A 19,049-nucleotide genomic window follows, 5' to 3' on the forward strand; every position below is an offset into this window, starting at 1 on the left:
TATATATACACATATATATATACATATATATATACACACACACACACACACACACACACACACACACACACTTGTTCATAACAACATGGTGACTGCTGGCTAAGGAGGTCACTGCCAGATTTTGCATTGCTGGGCTCCCATGCACACTGGGTTTCCCTGTGTCAACAGAAACATGCACAGATTTCCAAGCTCATTGGTCTGTTGCTGTGGCTTCTTCTTAGCACTTCTCAGTATCTGAAATTTCTCTTTATGTACTTGTACACTTGCTTCTGTCTTCTTGCCTCTTGACAGCAGGGACTTTTGTCTGTTTACTTCTCTGTCTCTATTCAGCACCTAAAATAGTCCTGACAGTAAGTAGGTTTTTAATAAATATTTGTTGAAAGGACAAAAAGGCAGTAATACATTTATAGTTTGGGTTCTTTCTAAGCTACATATGTTTAAATATTTTAAACTACCTGTACAATTCAATTTAAAAACAATTTGAGATACGTTTTTAAAGTAACTAGGAATATAGGAGCACAAATAGTTAACAATAAACTTTATTTTTCTCAACCTGCCTAGTTAACTATTAGAAAAGAAAACAAGCAAAAGTAGATATGAACCTGATTATAGGGAAAATGCTGTTATTTTTCTGATTAGAGAGAGCTCTCAGTCTGTGGTATGGACTTTTTTTCTTTTCCTTAGCCAGTCTGTCCCAGGTGGCTTTCCCCAGCACATGAGGATCACATTTGTGTGACCATTGAAAGAAGCTTGGGTGAGGTATCAGTGAATGATGGCAGACTTTTGTTCAAGGTATGCCACTCCGTGACAGAAAACAAAGAAACAGGCAAGGAATGAGTTTACTTTAAGTAAAAACTTCCTAATTATTAGAATCTTCCTGTATTGCGAGTATTCAAACAGGTTTGTCACGGACAGTGTGGAGACAATTTGTGCTGCCCAGGGCTGAAGTGACAGTTGATGCTACTGCAGTTCCTGGGCCTTGTTTGGAAGGGATTCGAATGGTCCCTTCTCTCCAGGTGTCCTCATGTTGCAGCTGTTTCATGGCTCTGCCAGCCTGGCTCTGACTGTCAGGTTTTGAGCAGGGTTACTAAGTATGAACTGGTCTGCACATATTGTAGTGCATATAATTCCGGAGACTACACCTTGAATTATTAGGAACTGCTCCTTTACTTCCTGTGAGCCCAGTGATGTCATCATATGACTAGAGCCTTTCCTTGGGCTAACAGTCATCAGATTGGTCCACTCAAGAGATACCATTGTAGAAATTTATCATGAACTCTGCCTACAATGTGTTCTCCTAGTGTGCCATCTAACAAATACCCTGAATTCTAGTGGGTCAGGCAATTAGCAGTCTGGTATAAGTAATCTCAGGAAGGAAGTTGAACTGCATCTCCTTTATTGTATTTCTAAAATAATCTTTTAAAACACGTATCCTGCCAAGGTTTCAGAATGGAAGCTTTAATCATTTAAGCACCAGTCAAGTATTGTCCAGAATGAATTTGCATTTCCTTTTGTTGCCCACTGTGATTATTCTTCTTTTTGAACAGCATGGCATCCTAAATGCCAGAGAAGACGTGTAATGGGAAGCTAAACAAACCAAATCAGAATGTAAGCAAGTCTTCCAGATGGATATTCCTTTATGGTTCATATGTTGATGTGCTCTAAATATTCCCAAGCAATTTTAGCATGCCTGCAAAAGAATTGACGAGGTTCCAGCCACCTAAACTGAACTGTAGTTTCTTCTATTCATTTAACACATGGATGTTGACTCTCTTCTACGTACCTGCCACTGGAGTTATAGACAAAGATCTCTACCCTTATTGAGCATATGTTCTTGAGAACCTCGCTGCTCAGAATATGGTCTGTGGACCAGCAGTGCCAGCATCACCTTGGAGTTTGTTAGAAGTATACACTCTCAGGCCCCACTCCACTCCAGATTTTAACAAAGTTCCCAGGTGATTAGTAAGTATGTTTAAAGTTTGAGAAGCACTAGTTTAGTCCTTGTAAACAAAAACATGAGAGAATTTCAGGTGATTACAAATGCTGCCAAAAAAAAGAGACAAGATTATAATGGGCCAGAGAGTGGGAAGAGAGGGAGTGATTGAGGACAGTATGTGAAGGTATCTGAGGGGTTGTCCTGTGGGCTGAGCTTTAAATAATGGGTAGGGAATGAGCCATGGGAAGTTCTTGGGAAAGTGGTTCCAGGTAGAAGGAACAGCAAGTGCAGAGGTCAGGAGGAGGGACTCTCAATCCTTGCTAAAGCCTTCTGCTCTAGTCAGGCCAGGGCTTGTGGCTTCAATTGCCCACTCTGCCTGGACATGGAAGTGTATGGCAGAGTGGTATCTAGGCCACTCTGGTTTTGATAAGGGCTGGCTATTCATCATAGTGAGAAAACAAAGGGATCAGAAGGATGTTTTGGCGGTGATGGCTTCAGAAAGTTGAAATTTTATATAATTGGGAAGAGGGTGAAGAAACCACTAGAAATCATGCTAGAATTGGAAAGAGGAAAGGAAATGCTGAGGAATGTGGATATAGTTGGAGATTTATTGAAAAGTCGAGGTAAATAAGAAGTAAACATAGAAGCTTTAGCCTGACCAAAGAGGAAAGACCAAAAAAATCGGGGACTTGAATAAATTTGTGGGAAAATGGGATTAAAAGATAAAAATAAAAAATATAAACTTGGTTTCTCAACATAAGCTCCATCAATCAAGTTCAAGACAGTTTTGTAAGTGTTGATACCAGCCATTTAGTCCATCCCTAAAGAACTGAGGGGTCCTGGGAATTTAACCATGTCAACGCAGTCTTTTTACATTATTAACTGAAAAAAATTGGGTGCCCTTTAAAGATTTTTTACGGTTAGGAGACAAAAAGAAGTCAGAAGGAGCCAAATCAGAACTGTAAGGTGGATGCCTAATAATTTCCCATCAAAATTCTTGCAAAATTGCCCTTGTTTGATGAGGGGAATGAGCAGGAGCACTGTTGTGGTGGAGGACTCTCTGGTGAAGGTTTCCTTAGCATTTTGCTGCTAAAGCTTTCGCTAACTTTCTCAGAACACTCTGGTAATATTAGATGTTAATCATGTTTTTGCCCTCCAGAAAGTCAACAGGCAAAATGCCTTGAGCATCCCAAAAAGCTGTTGCTATGACCTTTGCTCTTGACCAGTTCACTATTGCTTTGACCCACCCCAAGGCTTTGATTGTGCTTTGTCTTCAGGGTTATACCAGTAAAGCCATGATATACCAGTTACAATTCTTCGAAGAACTTGCTTCAGGGTGTTGATCCCACTCGTTTAAAATTTGCATTGAAAGCTCTGCTCTTTTCTGCAGCTGATCTGGTTGCGACAGTTTTAGCATACATGGAGTGGAAAGTTTGCTCAGCTGTAATTTTTCAGTCAGAATTGCATAAGCTGAACCAGTTGAGATATGTGTGGTGTTGGCTATTGCTTCTACTGTTAATTGTCAGTCCTCTTCAGTTAGGGCACAAACACAATTAATCTTTTCCTCACAAATTGATGTGGATATTCTCCCACTGGGGTCTTCATCTGCAATGTCATCTAGTCCCTTCTTATAGTGAGTTCTCCATTTATAAACTGATTTCTTTGGGGCATTGTCCCATAAACTTTCCATAAAGCATCAATGATTTCATCATTCTTCCATCCAAACTTCACCCTAAGTTTGATGCTTGTTCTTGCTTCAATTTTAGCAGAATTCTTGTTGCTCTGATATGGGTTCTTTTCAAACTGATCTCTTATCCTTTTTAGTGCCTCAAACTAGATAGCATGTTATAACAAGTTAGTACAAGTTTATTTTGGTGCAAAAATTTGCAATCCATGCATAGTTTTTTCATAATATGCATTTCCCATGACCTTTTTGAAGACACTTCATATAGCATGTGTCTCAGTGTATAAAGGGTGGCTTGACACTTCTCTGGCGATAAGCTTCCTTGACGAGAACTTGGTAAGGATCATTCATCTTTTTTGTTTTGTTTTATTCCTGTACCCAAAATTCCTTCATCTTTAGGCGTTTCTCACATCATTTTGATCACACAGATCATGCTGGAAATAATCAAGATGAGTGATCTCCATCTACTGTGGGCACAGGGAGTATGAAAATGTTTAATTATAAATCATTTAAAGGCTCCTGTACATTTATGTCAGTAGGAAAGAATAAAGCAAAATAAATAAATAAATAAATAAGAATGGAGAGAGAAAATAGGGGAGGGAGGGAGAAGAGAGTAGAAAAGAAACAAAAAGTAGCTGGCAGGGCTTGCTGTGGCTGATGGAGCAGAGGATTGCTGAGGAAAGAGCATTTGCAGAACTTGGGTGTCTTAGTAATCAGAGTAATCAGGTTCTCTGAACATCTCCACCCTGTTCTGTGAAGCCTGAAATTGTTAAGCTCACCAGAGAAAGTAATTTTCTTGTGCTACTCCCACTGACATCCCACTTTTCCCTCCCATTATTTTTTTCTTTTTCCCTGCCCCTCCCCTGTGGTGGAGCTGAGTCTAACTGTGATGACATTGGTTACAGTGTTTTCTAGGCTTGAGAACTGAGATGATTTGACCTTGTATGAGTAATTGGACGTCTGGCACAATGATTGTCATTCTCAGTGTTGGTAATATATGGCTCTGTTGATCACTCAACATTGGAGCAATAATTAAACACAATAACCAGAGACCAGAAGATGTATGTAGGATAATAGGCACCTATCTAGGATTCCCCTTATAGGAATACCTTCCAAAAAGCTCAAATGGTGAGAGGAAGGGCACTCTTTTAACCATCTTTGTCAAAGTGCTTCAGTGAAATACAACTTTACTTTTGGGGTCAGATTAGAAGAATTTCATGCGATGTAGGTATATGTGACCCTTCATGAAAGACATTGTCCTGCATATTCCTGAGTGAGCACTACAAACAGTAGTAATACTTTAGGACAAACAAATGCGGTACTTGAGTGTATTCAGTCAACTGAGCTGCATACTGGGTATTTTATAGCACAGTCAAGATGCAGTAAAATAGTGTAAATATAAGTGCAAAACACAAATGAGTTTGACATTGTTTGTGGTATTACCATTAGTAGAATCATTGTTTTAGTTAAACTTCCTCAGGGGAGAAGGGAGTGGAGGAGTTTTAAAAAAAAAAAGGTTTAATATTGGCACTTTCCCATTTTTTCAAGATAAAACAAATCGAGTACCCCGAAGACAGTACCTCTTTCTCACTGGAGGAAGTGGGATGTGCAGAGCTTTTAAAAAATAGCCTTAATACTTGGCAAAAAAAGTCTTGGTAGTTTGAATTAGTCCTTTAGGAAACTGATAAGAATTCTAATAGATTGATTCTTATAGTGTTATCACATCATTTTATTGCTTTATTAAGCAGTACTTAAATATTTTGTCCAGAATAAACACCTGAACTAAAATAAAACTTAGACATCTGGTTTATCAACTTGCTAGCTATTCTGACAGTACCTTTGGTCTAAATCTTAAGCCTTAGTCCAGCCTGGCCTTTTTTAAGGCTATTTTTCCTTATGTTGTGTCTGGATTTCTATTAAGTCAGAAGGAATTTCTCCTTAGTCCTCTGACTTTTAAATCTAGGGTCAAGCAGAATCAGTTCCAGAAGTTATGCAGTTTCTTCAAAAAATTTGAAATAGGTCCATGAACAAATCAAGATAACTTGTTTTCTGATTGAAATTTAAAAACTTACAGTTTTGTTTCTGTAGTGGTGAAGTAAGGGAGAAGGTTGCAAGATTTATTTGTGCCTGTTCCAAAAAGGATTTCAAGCAGGATAAGTAGGATTCTTTGGCCACTTATTAAAGTGTTTATATATAATGTGGGAGTGTATGTTCTTGATAAACATTTAATAGAATAGATTCATGTTACTAAAAAAAATTTTGGCAAAGGAACTGCTATAGAAAACAAATTAATGGTGAAATGTTATTCTTCGAGAATGTTTTCCTGACACTGTAATTGCTTTTTTTAAAAAAGTTGGCTGAAGTAGTTTCCTAATAATGCCTTGTTATTATGTTTTATTTCAACTCCATCACCTCTTTAGACTTAGCGTGTTGGTATTCATGTGCCAGGTGTTAAGTGCCAAGGGATTTTCATAGAATGCCTTTTTTGTTAAGTTACCATTTTCTAAGGTATGTTGTCCAAACCAAGTTTCTTTTTTAGCAGGGATGGTCATCACTTTTATTGGTTCTTTTAATTGGAGGATGGTGTAAAGGTGGGAAATTATAGAAAGACCAAATGGAATCACAGTGAGTTGAGAGTGGGAAAATGTTATTTGTGGAACTTTTTGTGTTTTTAAATGATTATCTTGATGGATAGGGGGAAGTCATAATAGAAATGTCAAAAATTGTTAGTGTATTTGACAATGTATGGTTACCAAAATGATCTTTTTGTTATATTTTGACATGAACAATTGTCCTTTTATTGGGGCTGTTAATGCTATTTTGGAATATCATTGGCATCAAAAGCTAATAGTTTAGCCGTGTCCATAAAGCACCGAATACCATTATAACATCCAGTAACCCTAACAGCAGTATTTCAGAATCTGCCTGTTTAAATGGGCTATCTGTGAATGTACTTGCTCAGGGATGCATGACCCACATCACCTATAAATTTGATTGGAAGCTGCAGTGCTGGCATAGGCTGATGGATAGCAGATTAGAGCCCTGATTAACCATGTGATTCGAAGACTGGGAATATATTGTCTAAGCAAGATTCATCAGATGCAATCAGAATTTCAAGTGGTCAAATGAAATTCAAATGTGTATTGTGGCTTTTCCTTTCTTACTGCGTTTCCTCCTAGGTTGCCTTTTTTTTTTTCCTTCTCTTTCCCTAAAGCTGAAAAATACTTCTTTGATGAATCTGCTCCTTACCCTAAAGCTGTCTGTCTGTTATTCATCAGAAAGCAGGTCGCAGTTCAGTGAGCAGAAGAAAAGATTTTAATAGAAGCTGTGCCAAGGGCTGTAATGCATCATTTTAGGGCCCTAATTACATTACAATGACAAATATCAATGGTGACAACAGCAATAACCTACATCCTTTAATGGCAGTGCTGGAAAAGGAGTTTGGGCCCCACGCCATTAGATTAGACTCAGTTTCAAAACATAGGCCATTAGAAGTGTGTGTCCACAGTATTATTGGCTGATCGCTGAAGCCCAGTGGAAAGGCCTGTAAATAAATGATGTCTCCCTAAAGCTGGGTCCTATGGGACAAAAGAGGCAAAATTAGATGACCATGGAAGCAGGAGTGTTTCCAAGGCAACTTTAGTTTTCAAAGTGAGGAATGACCTATTTAATTTTATGAAATCACACACACATCCCACCCCCATCCCCCTTCCCCCATGCTGCCAATTAGCCTGACCATGAAAATTCATTGGCATGACAACTTAAAGAAATTAAGAAGTCTTCTAAACAAAAGGAGACTTCTAAAGAAAAAGTTTGGAAGGTTTCTCCCCTCCTTTTTCTCTTATGTAAGTGGGTCAACATACATGATTCAGTAAAAAGGGTTTTTCCTTTTTACATTTATTTTTAAGAAACTGTAAATTTTTTTTTTTTTTTTTTAAATAATTGCTCAGACTTAACATAGCCTAGGTCCATAATTAAGGAGCCAAATACCTTTTGGTCTTTATTTTGCCAGATGAGATTTCTGTATAGTAGTTTTTATTGCCTAGATTACGTAGGCAAGCTAAAGAACTCAGTTTTCTTATGTGCCCACACATTTTTCAACCCTCCTAGCAAGGGACTATTTTATTTATGTAAACAACATAATGAGGAAAATATGCTTGGCAGATGGTTCTAAGCATTAGAATCATCAGTTTGGTCTGCCCCAAAGTGTCTCATTATCTTTTATTCTCTCCCCCTCCACCTCTTCCTACAAAAAGCTTAACAACCAAATGCCTGTGAGACTCAGTGCTTTCAGCATGGTGAATGCTCCTCTATTTTCTTAGTTCACCCTGGAATTTCACCCCATAACCACTGTGGTATGTTCGTCCAGGTGGAGAGTGGTTTGGTGATTCCCATTGCAGCTTTTCATGGTGGTTTAAGCATTCTTAAAAGATGGCTAAATGCTCCATGGGGCCAGTGCAGTAAATTAAATCAGGTCAGCACAGTTGAGTCCTTATTCATTGCTGCTTACTGGTGCTGGGTTTTTGTCCATCCTGTTAGGAATGCAGGCCGGAATGGAAAGCCTAGGTTTGAAACTTCATGGTGAATTTGTGTTTTCTGTTGGCTGGCAAAGTTTTTAAGGTGCTGACATTTAAAAGATTGCATAGCTTTAAAGTCAGAAGGGTTGCTGATAAAAGAAGGAAGCCTAGATTGCACAAGCAGAGTGTTGCTGTCATTCTGGTAATGACTTAGCAAGAAAAAGAGCATTTTTGTTCTCTCATACAATGAGGAACTGATCCTGGATGGGAATTATTTTAAGAATGTCTCAGGAGTAGTAATTGCTTTATGTTTTCTGCCTTTTAACACTTCTCACCTCTCTTTCCCCCCACTACATCATTTAAAATATAAGCTATATGTACATGTATAAAACTGTTCATATATCATAGAGTATATAAGGCACTATCAGTGAAACTCTGGGTGGCTTTTTAAAGAAAATTCGTAGTCGTGATATTTCTTTTCTTTCTTTCTTCTTTTTTTTTTTTAACTTATCATAGCATCCTATTGCTATAAAATTTCTGTACTTCCAAAAATTATTAGACAATAAACTCTGTTATCTGACGTTGTTGGGACTTTTGCAGATCTATGCTAAAAAGATAGTTCCCAAGGATCTATAGTATATATAGATTGCTTTTCTGCTAAGTATAGTAAGATTTTAGCATGTTCTAAATCTATACACACTAAAAACCCTCGTAGGACACATTTGGAAATTTTTACCTTTGAAGAATACACCCTGTTCCCCAATAATTTATAGCTAAGAATCAACTGATTCTTGAGAATCAACTGATTAACTGAGTTAATCAATTTATTTGAGTTGGGTGCTATTGTTTCATGGGGTTGGAGACTTGAGGGTAAAATTCCAATGCCAGTGTTAAAAACATGGCTCACAAATATTGAAATCTGATAGTTACTAATTGAGAGAGTTGGGATGTATCTTTACTATCTGAAGAATAATAAATAGTAATAAATTATAATATATAATGTTTATATAAAATTAATAATAACAAAGAATGTGTCTTTAGTATCTAAACTCTTATGAAAAATGACATCAGAATGGGAAAGGGTCTTGGTGTAGGCATTTGAAAACTGATTTCCAATCATGAAAATCAAATTCCTTTTTATATGCCCTGGTGCTCGAAGGTTAACTTTTAAAGATGAGTGCTGGTTAATAAATTATGCTATTAATGTGGCGCTGTTGTCACTTCTCCTTTTAATGGGCTTGCTGATGAGATAGTTTTCTTCTTTCTTTGCAAATATGCCAGCCAGAATATAAAGTGTGTTTTAATCTCCTCCTGTTAATATTTCGGGAATCTGTAACCAGCTAACTGTTCTCTTAATTGCATTTCTTTCCTTTTATTGCAGGCAGAGATTGTCAAGAGGCTGAATGCTATCTGTGCACAAGTCATTCCTTTCCTGTCTCAGGAGGTAAGGTAGTTGATTTCAGGTACTGGGCTAGAAGTTGCCATTTTAGTGGTTTTGCTGAAAGGGATTATAGAACTGACTCTCTGACCTTGCCAGTCTCTTGGTGTTTGTATTTCACATTTCTAAGATACAGTGTTCTCATTCCAACTTCTACACCTTATTAATATTCAGTGGAGTATAATTTAAATGTGTTTATGTAATGAAATATTTTCTAATATGCTAAGCAAAATTTAATTGTTAAAATATTTTGTTGTTATTGTACGATGTAGTGTTGCTCATAATGGCATTTAATAGGGTAGATTGAGAAATTTCCAGGAAGACAAATGCTTGCTCTACACTTTCGTCACTGGGCATTAAGAATTGGCAGAGGACATATCAAAGAGAAAACGAATGTAACTTTTGGCTAGCTGCTTTTAAAAAGTTACTTATTACCTGACTAAGTCTTTATATTGTCTGTGCAAGTGGGAAGACTTGCAACATGGACTCAGTGGATTCATTTCTCTGAGTGCCACTTTTCTCAAAACTAGGCTTTGGTGACTGGGGCCTTCACACATGCCGAGGTCTGGCATGCAGCTCGTTGGTCTTCTCTTGCTCACCACCGGGAAGAGAACAGTGAGCAAACACACCCAGGTTGGAATGAGGAAGTGCATTTCTAGTGCCTAGTGGGTTCCTGTGTCTCCCCCTGCCCTTTTTGTTTGTTTACCTGCTTGCTTTTGGTAGTTACAAAGTTTAGGTGAGAGTGCTGGAAAGAGATAGTTTTTGCTTCTGGATAACTGAATCTTTCATTTGCTCAGGTAAGATCAGCTGTAAGAAGGGAGAAGCTAGCTAACGGAATATTACATGTCTTGCAGCCGCAGTGCTTTGGGTTGCTAGCTGAGGAGGCACTGGGCACTTTCCTTCCATCCTTTCTAGTTCTGTAGATGTGTGGCATCACTGCTTTTCAGGAGAGCAGCTCATCCACCTGCCTACCTGCGGGCATGTGCCCATGTTAGCATGTAGCCGGTATTTAAGCATGCCTGTGTATTATAGACATGCGAATTGCTGTACATGACTTCTTATTTGTCTGGGCTGGGCTAGACTTGAGTAACCAATGGGTACCCTCTGTGGGGTATATGTTGGAGAGGGACAGTCAGGCTCACAGACCTTGTTAACATCCTGAATTCACATGTTCTTCTGGATCACAGAAAAACAAAGGATGTTTTGACTTTCTCCCACTTGAGCTGTGACCGCAAAACCACCAACTAACTAGTCGTATCCCCATTTACCTGTTTTTCACTTAGATTTGCTTTGAGACTAGGTTAGAGGGCTTGATGAATATGAGTCAGGGGGCATATTTGCATTTCTTTAGGAAGCTTGGCTGCCCCTTACCTGATCCGGACCAGTGTGTATTTATTACTTTAAGCAGCTCTGCTTTATGGAGATGGAGAATGGGAAGAATGTGTGACCCACAGAGCTATAACCAGGTCGAGATGTCATACCTCAAGGTGGCCAGGGTGCTATTAGACTTTGGGCCTCTGCAAGCATGAAACCTGGTATATAATCATTGGGACGGCTTTGTTCCCGTGGCATTTCTGCAGGATCTGTGGGTTATGTTCAGAAGTGGAAGGGGGTTTTGGTGGTGCTGGTGGAATTGATTTGCCAGTTATCGTTTTCCCACGTCAGTTACGCTGTTTGTGTGAGATACCCAGTAGGAACAGAATGTGTAATGGAAGTGGTGCTGAGCAAGACAGGGTTGGAATTAATTGACTAAGGAAGTTGTGCCCTGTAGAGGAAAGCCATGGGGAGATACTGACAATTCTGCTGCTGCTGCTTTAGGCTGGGAGGATAGGCACCAGACTCTCACCATTTAACTCTGTTTTTCCCTAGTACTTCGACATTTCTTGAAATCCTTGATTTATGTATAATGACCTATCTCATGGTTTTCTAAATCCTAATTCTTTTTTTTTTTTTTTTTTTAAAGATGACCGGTAAGGAGATCTTAACCCTTGACTTGGTGTTGTCAGCACCACGCTCAGCCAGTGAGCGAACCGGCCATCCCTATGTGGGATCCGAACCCGGGGCCTTGGTGTTATCAGCACCGCACTCTCCCGAGTGAGCCACGGGCCAGCCCTCTAAATCCTGATTCTGTGCATGTCTTTTTTTGCTTACTTGGGATTTAATTTTCTCTTCTTTTTCTTGTCTCCTAAAGTATATTTATCTTTTAATGTGTGGGCCACAAACATATTTTTTCCTGTCAAGTCAGGGCCTCTCTGATGTTTTGTGTCTGAACTTCAATTGTCCACCTTATTTCCTCTTCTGGGCATTCTGTGAGCATCAGACTCTCGTTGCTTCTTCTCTGAGGCCAGATGGACTGTAATCTGGAGGGAGGGGAGGAGCAGGTTATTAGAAGAAGATGAATTCTATTTCCTGTCTCTTCAGAGGCATGGAAAATCACTCTTGTGTGGCTGCGAGCGTCACTCTGTGCCAGGACTGAAGTCACTTAATCTGATCTTTTAACACCGGCTCTCTATGTGACAGTCTCACTGCCAAAACGGCAGCTGCGGCATTAGAATTTATTTTAAAATGTTTTTATTTAAAAATTAAATGATCATATTTACAAAGAAGAAAAACATTCCCTGAAGACTAGTGCATAAGCTACAGGACAGTGGTTGGAGGGATTTCGAGTGTATGAAGTCAGGCCTTTTGGAGTTTGACAAGAACAAGAGGTAAATTTACATACATCTAGATGAAGTCTATTTTTAACTTAACACCCATGTACTGATTAATGTACCTGTTTAATATTGCTTATGTCTAGTTTACCACATTTTCTAAACTTAGAAAAAGTTGTATAGTACTGAATGACAACTATTAAATAAATTTAGTTTTAGCTGCAAGATTTTGTTAGAAATGAGTTGTATAATTATATCTGTAAAACACTCGAAATGTGTCAGTGTATAAAAATCACAGAGAAAAGTGTTTTCCTATTAGAGTTCACTAAAACACTTAAATTATAGCCAATACGTAGTTTAATGGATGTGCTCTTGCACTCACAGCTACTTCTAAAGTCCTAGGCCATAGACAAAGATAGAGCTAACTCCTGTCATTAAAAGAGAATAACCATCACTTACAGTTCTTAGAATTTCACAGGATCCCTAATGTCAGAGTTTAGAGAAAACTTGTGAGTCCTCATCTGTATGAAGCTGTTCTTTTCTCCCACTTACTTTTGGTTTTTAGGAATGGGTAAGACTGATCTATGTATGTCTGTCCTCAAATTTGTTCTTCAAAAGGCAAATCTCATGATAATAAGTGGGAAGCTCTTCTCTCCCCCGAGTTAGGTCTTGTTTGCAGGGGAAGAAGTATAAATAATCAACTCTGAGTTGGCAGTTCCACAACCAAGAGATGCCAGAATGATGACAGTCAGAGCTGGGTTGAGTCCTGGGCTCGCTATTTCAAATAGCTTGGCTTACTCTCACCGAGCTAAGCTGGGTGACCTTTAGCAAGTGATTTGCCTCTCTAAGCCTCAGTTTCCTCATCTGTACAATGAAGTTAATAATAGCATGGAACACATCCCATGGCTGTGAGGATTATCTGGGATTAATACCCGGGCAGCTTAGCACATAGTAAGCACCTCCCGCTGTTGACTACTAGTAGTAGTAGTCTACCAGCAGTGGCAGCAGAAACAGAGCTCTCAGTTTCCTTTTGGGGAGGATCAGGAACTAGCCCTCCTTTCACTTTTTAAGCATTGCAGTTTGAAAGAATATGAATTGGTTATCTTTCTCTCTAATGTCCTTTTAGAGGAAGAAAGTGTAAGTTAAAACTGAACCCAGGGCTCTGAACTAGCTAAAAATCTAGGGGTTTTTTGATCAGCAGTTTTAGGTTTAGGATATAGCTTGTAGGTCCTTAGACCTTATGGGTTTTTAGTAAAATCGAAGGATGCCAGTAAATGCGTCTCGCTTCCAGTGTCCCAGTGACAGCTACCCCTCCATTACCCCCCACCCCCAGTTCCAGGAACATACCTTTAAGGAGATTCTAATGTGGATTGAGAACTGCATTTTTGTGACACCCAGGCAGTAACCGCAGCATTTCTGCTAATTTGGAATTAGACCAGCTCTGCCTCTTTACTGGCTTTCTGTTGGGAAAGCTGATCTCTCTAAGCCTTAGTGTTTATATAGAACGGGGGGAATAACCCCATTTTTATAATGTGTATTATATGTATTAAAATGTAAAGTACTTGGCATAGTAAATGCCATTTTCCTCCCTCCTTTCCTATTGTATTTCCAGGGGGATGGTTTCTATTCCAGGTTATTTTAGGTCCCGAGACATTTGGAGGAGGAGGACTTAGTAAAAACTAGGAAGAGTTCAAGGTAGTATTTCAGAATGAGCTGGTTGGCAATCTTCCTGTGAAGTCACCTAAGCCTTGCAGCTCCAGGGGCTGCTTCCAGCAGTGGGCAGCTGGCTCCACACAGATTATCTTTCAGAAGGGAGGGAATATGTATGTATTTCAGTAAGCCAGTATTTGTCTTAACCTATTAGATTGTGTTAAATATCGGACACTTAGTTGAAGACCTGATTTGGAGGACGATTATGTTTTGTGTACTCTTATTTCCCTTGTAAGGGTCATTTTTGAGACAGGCAGGGTATGTTTCATAGTCTTCCTAAGACCTTTGAGAACTTCAAACTTGTAATAGGCCATGGGTCAGTAGATGGAAATTTTATTACATTATAGCTAAAAATCTTTCTGCAGAGTACATTTGTATTTTTCGTTGGAAGAGCAGAGTTACGTGAGAGGCAATGTGACAAGAGCCTAAGGTCATCCAGACCCAGGACCAAATCCTGGCTCAGCCACTTGCCTCCTTTATAGTGTTGAGCAAAATGCTTAGCTTTTCTGGGTTGCAGTTTTCTCATCCGTATAATGGGGTAGCTGCACTGTAAGGTTTTCATACGAGGATTAGTGATAAAATGATAATGTAAGGGACCTAGCTGGATATTTGGCTGCTTTAACAAAGATCAAAGCAACAGTCGTTTAATCAAGGTGCAAGTTTGTTTCTCTCTCTGATAACAGTGGCATAGATGCAGCTGTGGCTAATTTGGTGACTCTAGGATGTTGTGAACTCAAGTTCCTTCTATATTGTTGATGTTCGTTATCCCCAGGACCATTGTGTCCTGTTCCTGGCAGAAGGAGAAGGAAGAGGGCATGTTTCTTTCCTTTTAAGGGCTTGTTGTGGAAGATGCTCATATTTTTTCCCCCTTTGCAGTGGCAAACACCTAGTTACCTGCCACAGCCAGCTGCAAGAGAGACCTGGAAATGTAGTCTTAGCTGAGTGATCATTATGTCCACCTGAAACATATACTAATGTAAGAGAGGGGATATGGGGGACAACTAGCAATTGCTTCCAAACATAGTGCTATGTGCAAAATAAAAACAATGGCTATTATTATTGCCATTGGTGTGTCTTTACATGACAAACTTTAAATTATCACATAAAATATAAAATAATGCATAGTTCTTATTATAGAAGTCTCTTCCTTACAATTCAAATCTTGGAGAAGAGTCACCTAGCAGGTATTGTTTACCACTCATACATTTGCAGGGGATGAAAAGAACCCCATGTCTAGATTTAGACAACTCACAGGGTCTTAACTTCATGTTCATGGCCATTTTAAAGAAAAAAAGTACAGAAATTCTTGGAGTCACATCTTACTTGAAGGATGGGGTGCAGCGGATCAAACATGGCCCGCCATATTTTGTAGATTTGCTGGAAGGAAAATGCTTCTTGAAGCTAGAAGAGTTGTTATTAAGGAAATCTCTTCTCATGTGTGATTTCTCTCACATATCTCGTGTACTCTTTTGTAAATATGTATTGTCCTTGAAATGGAGACAACGGGATCAAATTTTTGACAGTCTGCCTCCCCAGGGAATCACTGAAAATATACTGGATAGGTCACTCTTGGTTTTGTGGGGTTTTAAGATATCAGAAAAATTAGCTCAGATTGATTGTTTTGTGTAGCATCAAAGTTGATCCATTTGACGGTGTGGTCCTCAAACCATTTCTGAACTACAGCCTGAAATAACCATAGATGTGTGTACCTTCCTGGAGAGGGCAAGAGAACAGAAAAGTGGTTCCTTATGACCAGTGGCTTTCTGATTCCTGTTTGTTAAACTCACGGTCATTGTTAGCTTTGGAGAAATGGCATTCATTTTTACCTTGTTGTCGGTGGATTGTTACAGCTTGTTTCAAGTCCTTCATTGCCAAGGAGGATGCGTATTTCCCTTCTACCCCACTCCTGTGATTCCATTGCTAGGATTTTTTGTTCCTTGAATTACTTAAAACAGAATCAGAGCTTTTTAGGGGCTGATGGATTTTTACCTTGTTGTCGGTGGATTGTTACAGCTTGTTTCAAGTCCTTCATTGCCAAGGAGGATGCGTGTTTCCCTTCTACCCCACTCCTGTGATTCCATTTCTAGGATTTTTTGTTCCTTGAATTACTTAAAACAGAATCAGAGCTTTTTAGGGGCTGATGGAGGAGCTGTGTAGGCTCGTCCTCACAGTGACAATGTGGAGTGAACCTTGGGGGCCTGGGCCTCTCATCAATTGTTTTAAGTAAATACTGTTTTAACAGATGAAATAAAGAATTAACTCATTCTTTTTACAACATTTTACAGTAGCTCTCTGATGATTAGAATTTTTAGAAGGGGGGAGATGAGTGAAAAATTTAAGCCTTCTGCTTTCGTTCTTAAGTTTACCTAGAGATAAGAGAATGCTCAAACTTGAATGTTTTCTGGTTCATATTTAAACTTAAAACTTTTATAACAAGTAGTACCAAATAGGTAGTGTTTTTTCCAGAATTCTGTAGATTTAATTTGGGCACTGTACATTGCATTTAAATGGTAGAAAATAATTCGCAATTATGTAATAGTGGTAATATGAGTTTATTTGAATTACAATTCCAATAGGCTAGAATAGCTAGTCATATCAAATGATACATAAATCTGTTTTGGACGTGCCATAAATTCAGTCCTTTCCTTTGATGGAAAATAAACCCCTTATACTACATTGAGAAATATGGGTATATCTCAAATGCTGTTTATCTGGGCACCTGGGTTAATATAGTACTGAATTACTCTGAAACACATTTTGCATGTATGGAATAATTGTGAAATGGAAGTTGAAAGATGTGATGTCACTTTCATATTGTGCCTTAGGGAGGAAATGAACAAAATCCAGTGGTTACACGCACTGGTGGCAGTGTTACCGCCTCATAATGGCACCAGGTTAACTTATCTTACTGCTTGTTAACTTTGTAAGGAATCAATGGTTTGTGATAACATGGTTTGATGTAGGAGAGCTTGGCTGAAATCACCAGAGATCACCTGATAAGTACACAGTGACACCCCAAGACCATCCTCAGAGAGTGTTCATTAAATTCCAGCAGCCCGCATAGGGCACCGTCTGTCTGCTTCCCAGATGGGGCCATTTGGTCAGTCCTGGTAATGTGTTATGACAGTGCTAAACATTGAAAGAATGTCTTATAATGAATAATACTCATGGATTGGGGCTTCAGAAGATTTTGTACAGTTTTCTGATTTCATATTAGGTGTGGACACGGGTAATCTTTCATTTAAAATATTTTTTTCTCATAATACTGAATGAGCCATTAGAGAGCATAATTCTGTCCCATGTTCCACGGTTGACTGATTGGGTCGCTCTGTACATAATCATGCGTTTTGGTGACAATTGGGGTGTTCAGTGAGAGCCATATGGTGGCATTATGGCCTGCTTGACCTCAGGAAGTGAAAGATGATTCTCAAGAGGTAGAAGTTTTTTTCTGCAGATTTAAATCTGGGCCTCCTTCATATTGGAGCTAACCTTTAAAGTAGTTTGATTGAGTAGAGTTGCATTGTCCAATACAGGGGTGGTTATGCAGATTTAAATTAAAGTTAAATAAAATTAAAAGTTCAGTTTTTCAGTTACACTAGCAGCATTTCATGGGCTCACTGTCCACCTGTGTGTGGCTAGTGGCTGCCATATTATTAGCATAGATTCAGAACATTTCCAGTGTTGCAGAATGTTCTGTTGGACAGCACTGAAGTTGTAGAGCTTACGGTTACTATTATCAGGAAGGAATGCTCTGTCCCCATGTATGTGAGAATGGAGAAGACAAGGCCAAATGGTCAGTAGGAAAACGACTTGGGCAGCATTTCACAAAGTGTGTTCCTAAGAGCTTTAATTCCACGTTCTATAGCCAAAATTGTTTGGGAAGCCCTGCATACACATTCACGCTCTCTGAGCTTTGCAGTTCTGAGAAAGAAGTCCTGCAGCTTGCCAAATTAAACCTGTGTTTTTGTTTTCATTTTAAGTAATATCTAGTATCTTGTGGGACTAACGTTTCTTGTAATACTGTTCAGGAAAGGCTGACTTGAGGGGGTGAGATTGGGGTTAAATTTAAAGTTGATTTGTGCCAGGAGACTAGCCAGAAGGATGAGTAGCCTAGAGCCAGTGACAAAGAGAAATCATTGAGAGACCTGAGGACATTTAACCTGGAGGAGAGAAAATTGAAAACATGTATTATGCCATTTTTAAATACTTGAAGTGTCAGTCCTATGGAAGAGACATAACTGGGTCTAGTGGGAAGAAGTTATGGGGAGATGTGGATTTCAACTCAGTATTAGGGCTCCTTATCTCAGAATGGAAAAAGCTTGTCTGTAAGGTAGTTAAGTTTCTTTTCACTGGAGATGATCAGAGACTGGTTTATGGCTGGTTAGTGTGTGACAGAGGAGATTCATCGATTGGATAGAGTAGTGGCATTGGCCTGTGGTTGTTACTGCAGTTCTATCATTCCAATCCCCTCAGCCCAGGCAGCATTTAGAAATCTGTATGCATTTGGAACTATGGAGAATTGTTGGTTGGTTGGTAACAATGCCTGTGGTACTGCTGGCATCTGGGTGTCCCGATCTCTAAAGGCCTTTTTTGATTCTGAGTTTCTGTAAGTGGCTTTTTATGTACATATGGCTAATGGTTCCTGTTAGTGGTAAGGGTATTTTGTCCAAGTTTAGGCCTAATATCTTTCATGTTAGAATATTGCATTAGTCCTCTAACTGTTCTCCCTTTAATCTGGTTCTCCTCCCTGCCATCCAGTTTCTTTATTGTTCCCAGATCCATCTTACTAAAATGCAGAAATGATAGCACTCAGCTGCTTAACATTTTTTTAATAATGCCTCATTTCTTAACAGGATAAAGTCCAACTTTTTTGTATGGGGGGGTTCTGTAGAGTAAGCCCAGACACCGTACTCCCATGTCTTCATGTACTTGCCTTTATTGTGCATTTGGTGAATATATCTTCCACGTTTTTTTTTTTTTTTTTGTCTTTTTTCGTGTCCAGCAACGGATCGCAACCCTCAGTGTCACGCCCGTACTGGACCGGGACCGGCAACGGGATCGCAACCCTCGGTGCCGCACCCGTACCGGGGACCGGGAACGGGATCGCAACCCT

The 19,049-nt window shown here is 39.2% G+C and overlaps 1 protein-coding gene across 1 annotated transcript in view; it reads left to right on the forward strand.

Moving 5' to 3' along the window:
* TLE4 (transducin-like enhancer of split 4) overlaps window positions 1-19,049 on the forward strand; it is a gene marked incomplete at its 5' end in the record, with an annotated part of 139,948 nt that overhangs the window by 23,837 nt on the left and 97,062 nt on the right. Inside the window, one exon of the mRNA XM_008585822.1 lies at window positions 9,519-9,581. Within this exon, the coding sequence (XP_008584044.1) occupies window positions 9,519-9,581 (63 nt within the window). The remainder of the gene's footprint in view (window positions 1-9,518; window positions 9,582-19,049) is intronic.

The sequence above is a fragment of the Galeopterus variegatus genome, unplaced genomic scaffold (genome assembly GCF_000696425.1).
Source record: "Galeopterus variegatus unplaced genomic scaffold, G_variegatus-3.0.2 Scaffold3727, whole genome shotgun sequence".
In the NCBI taxonomy this organism is placed as follows: domain Eukaryota; kingdom Metazoa; phylum Chordata; class Mammalia; order Dermoptera; family Cynocephalidae; genus Galeopterus; species Galeopterus variegatus.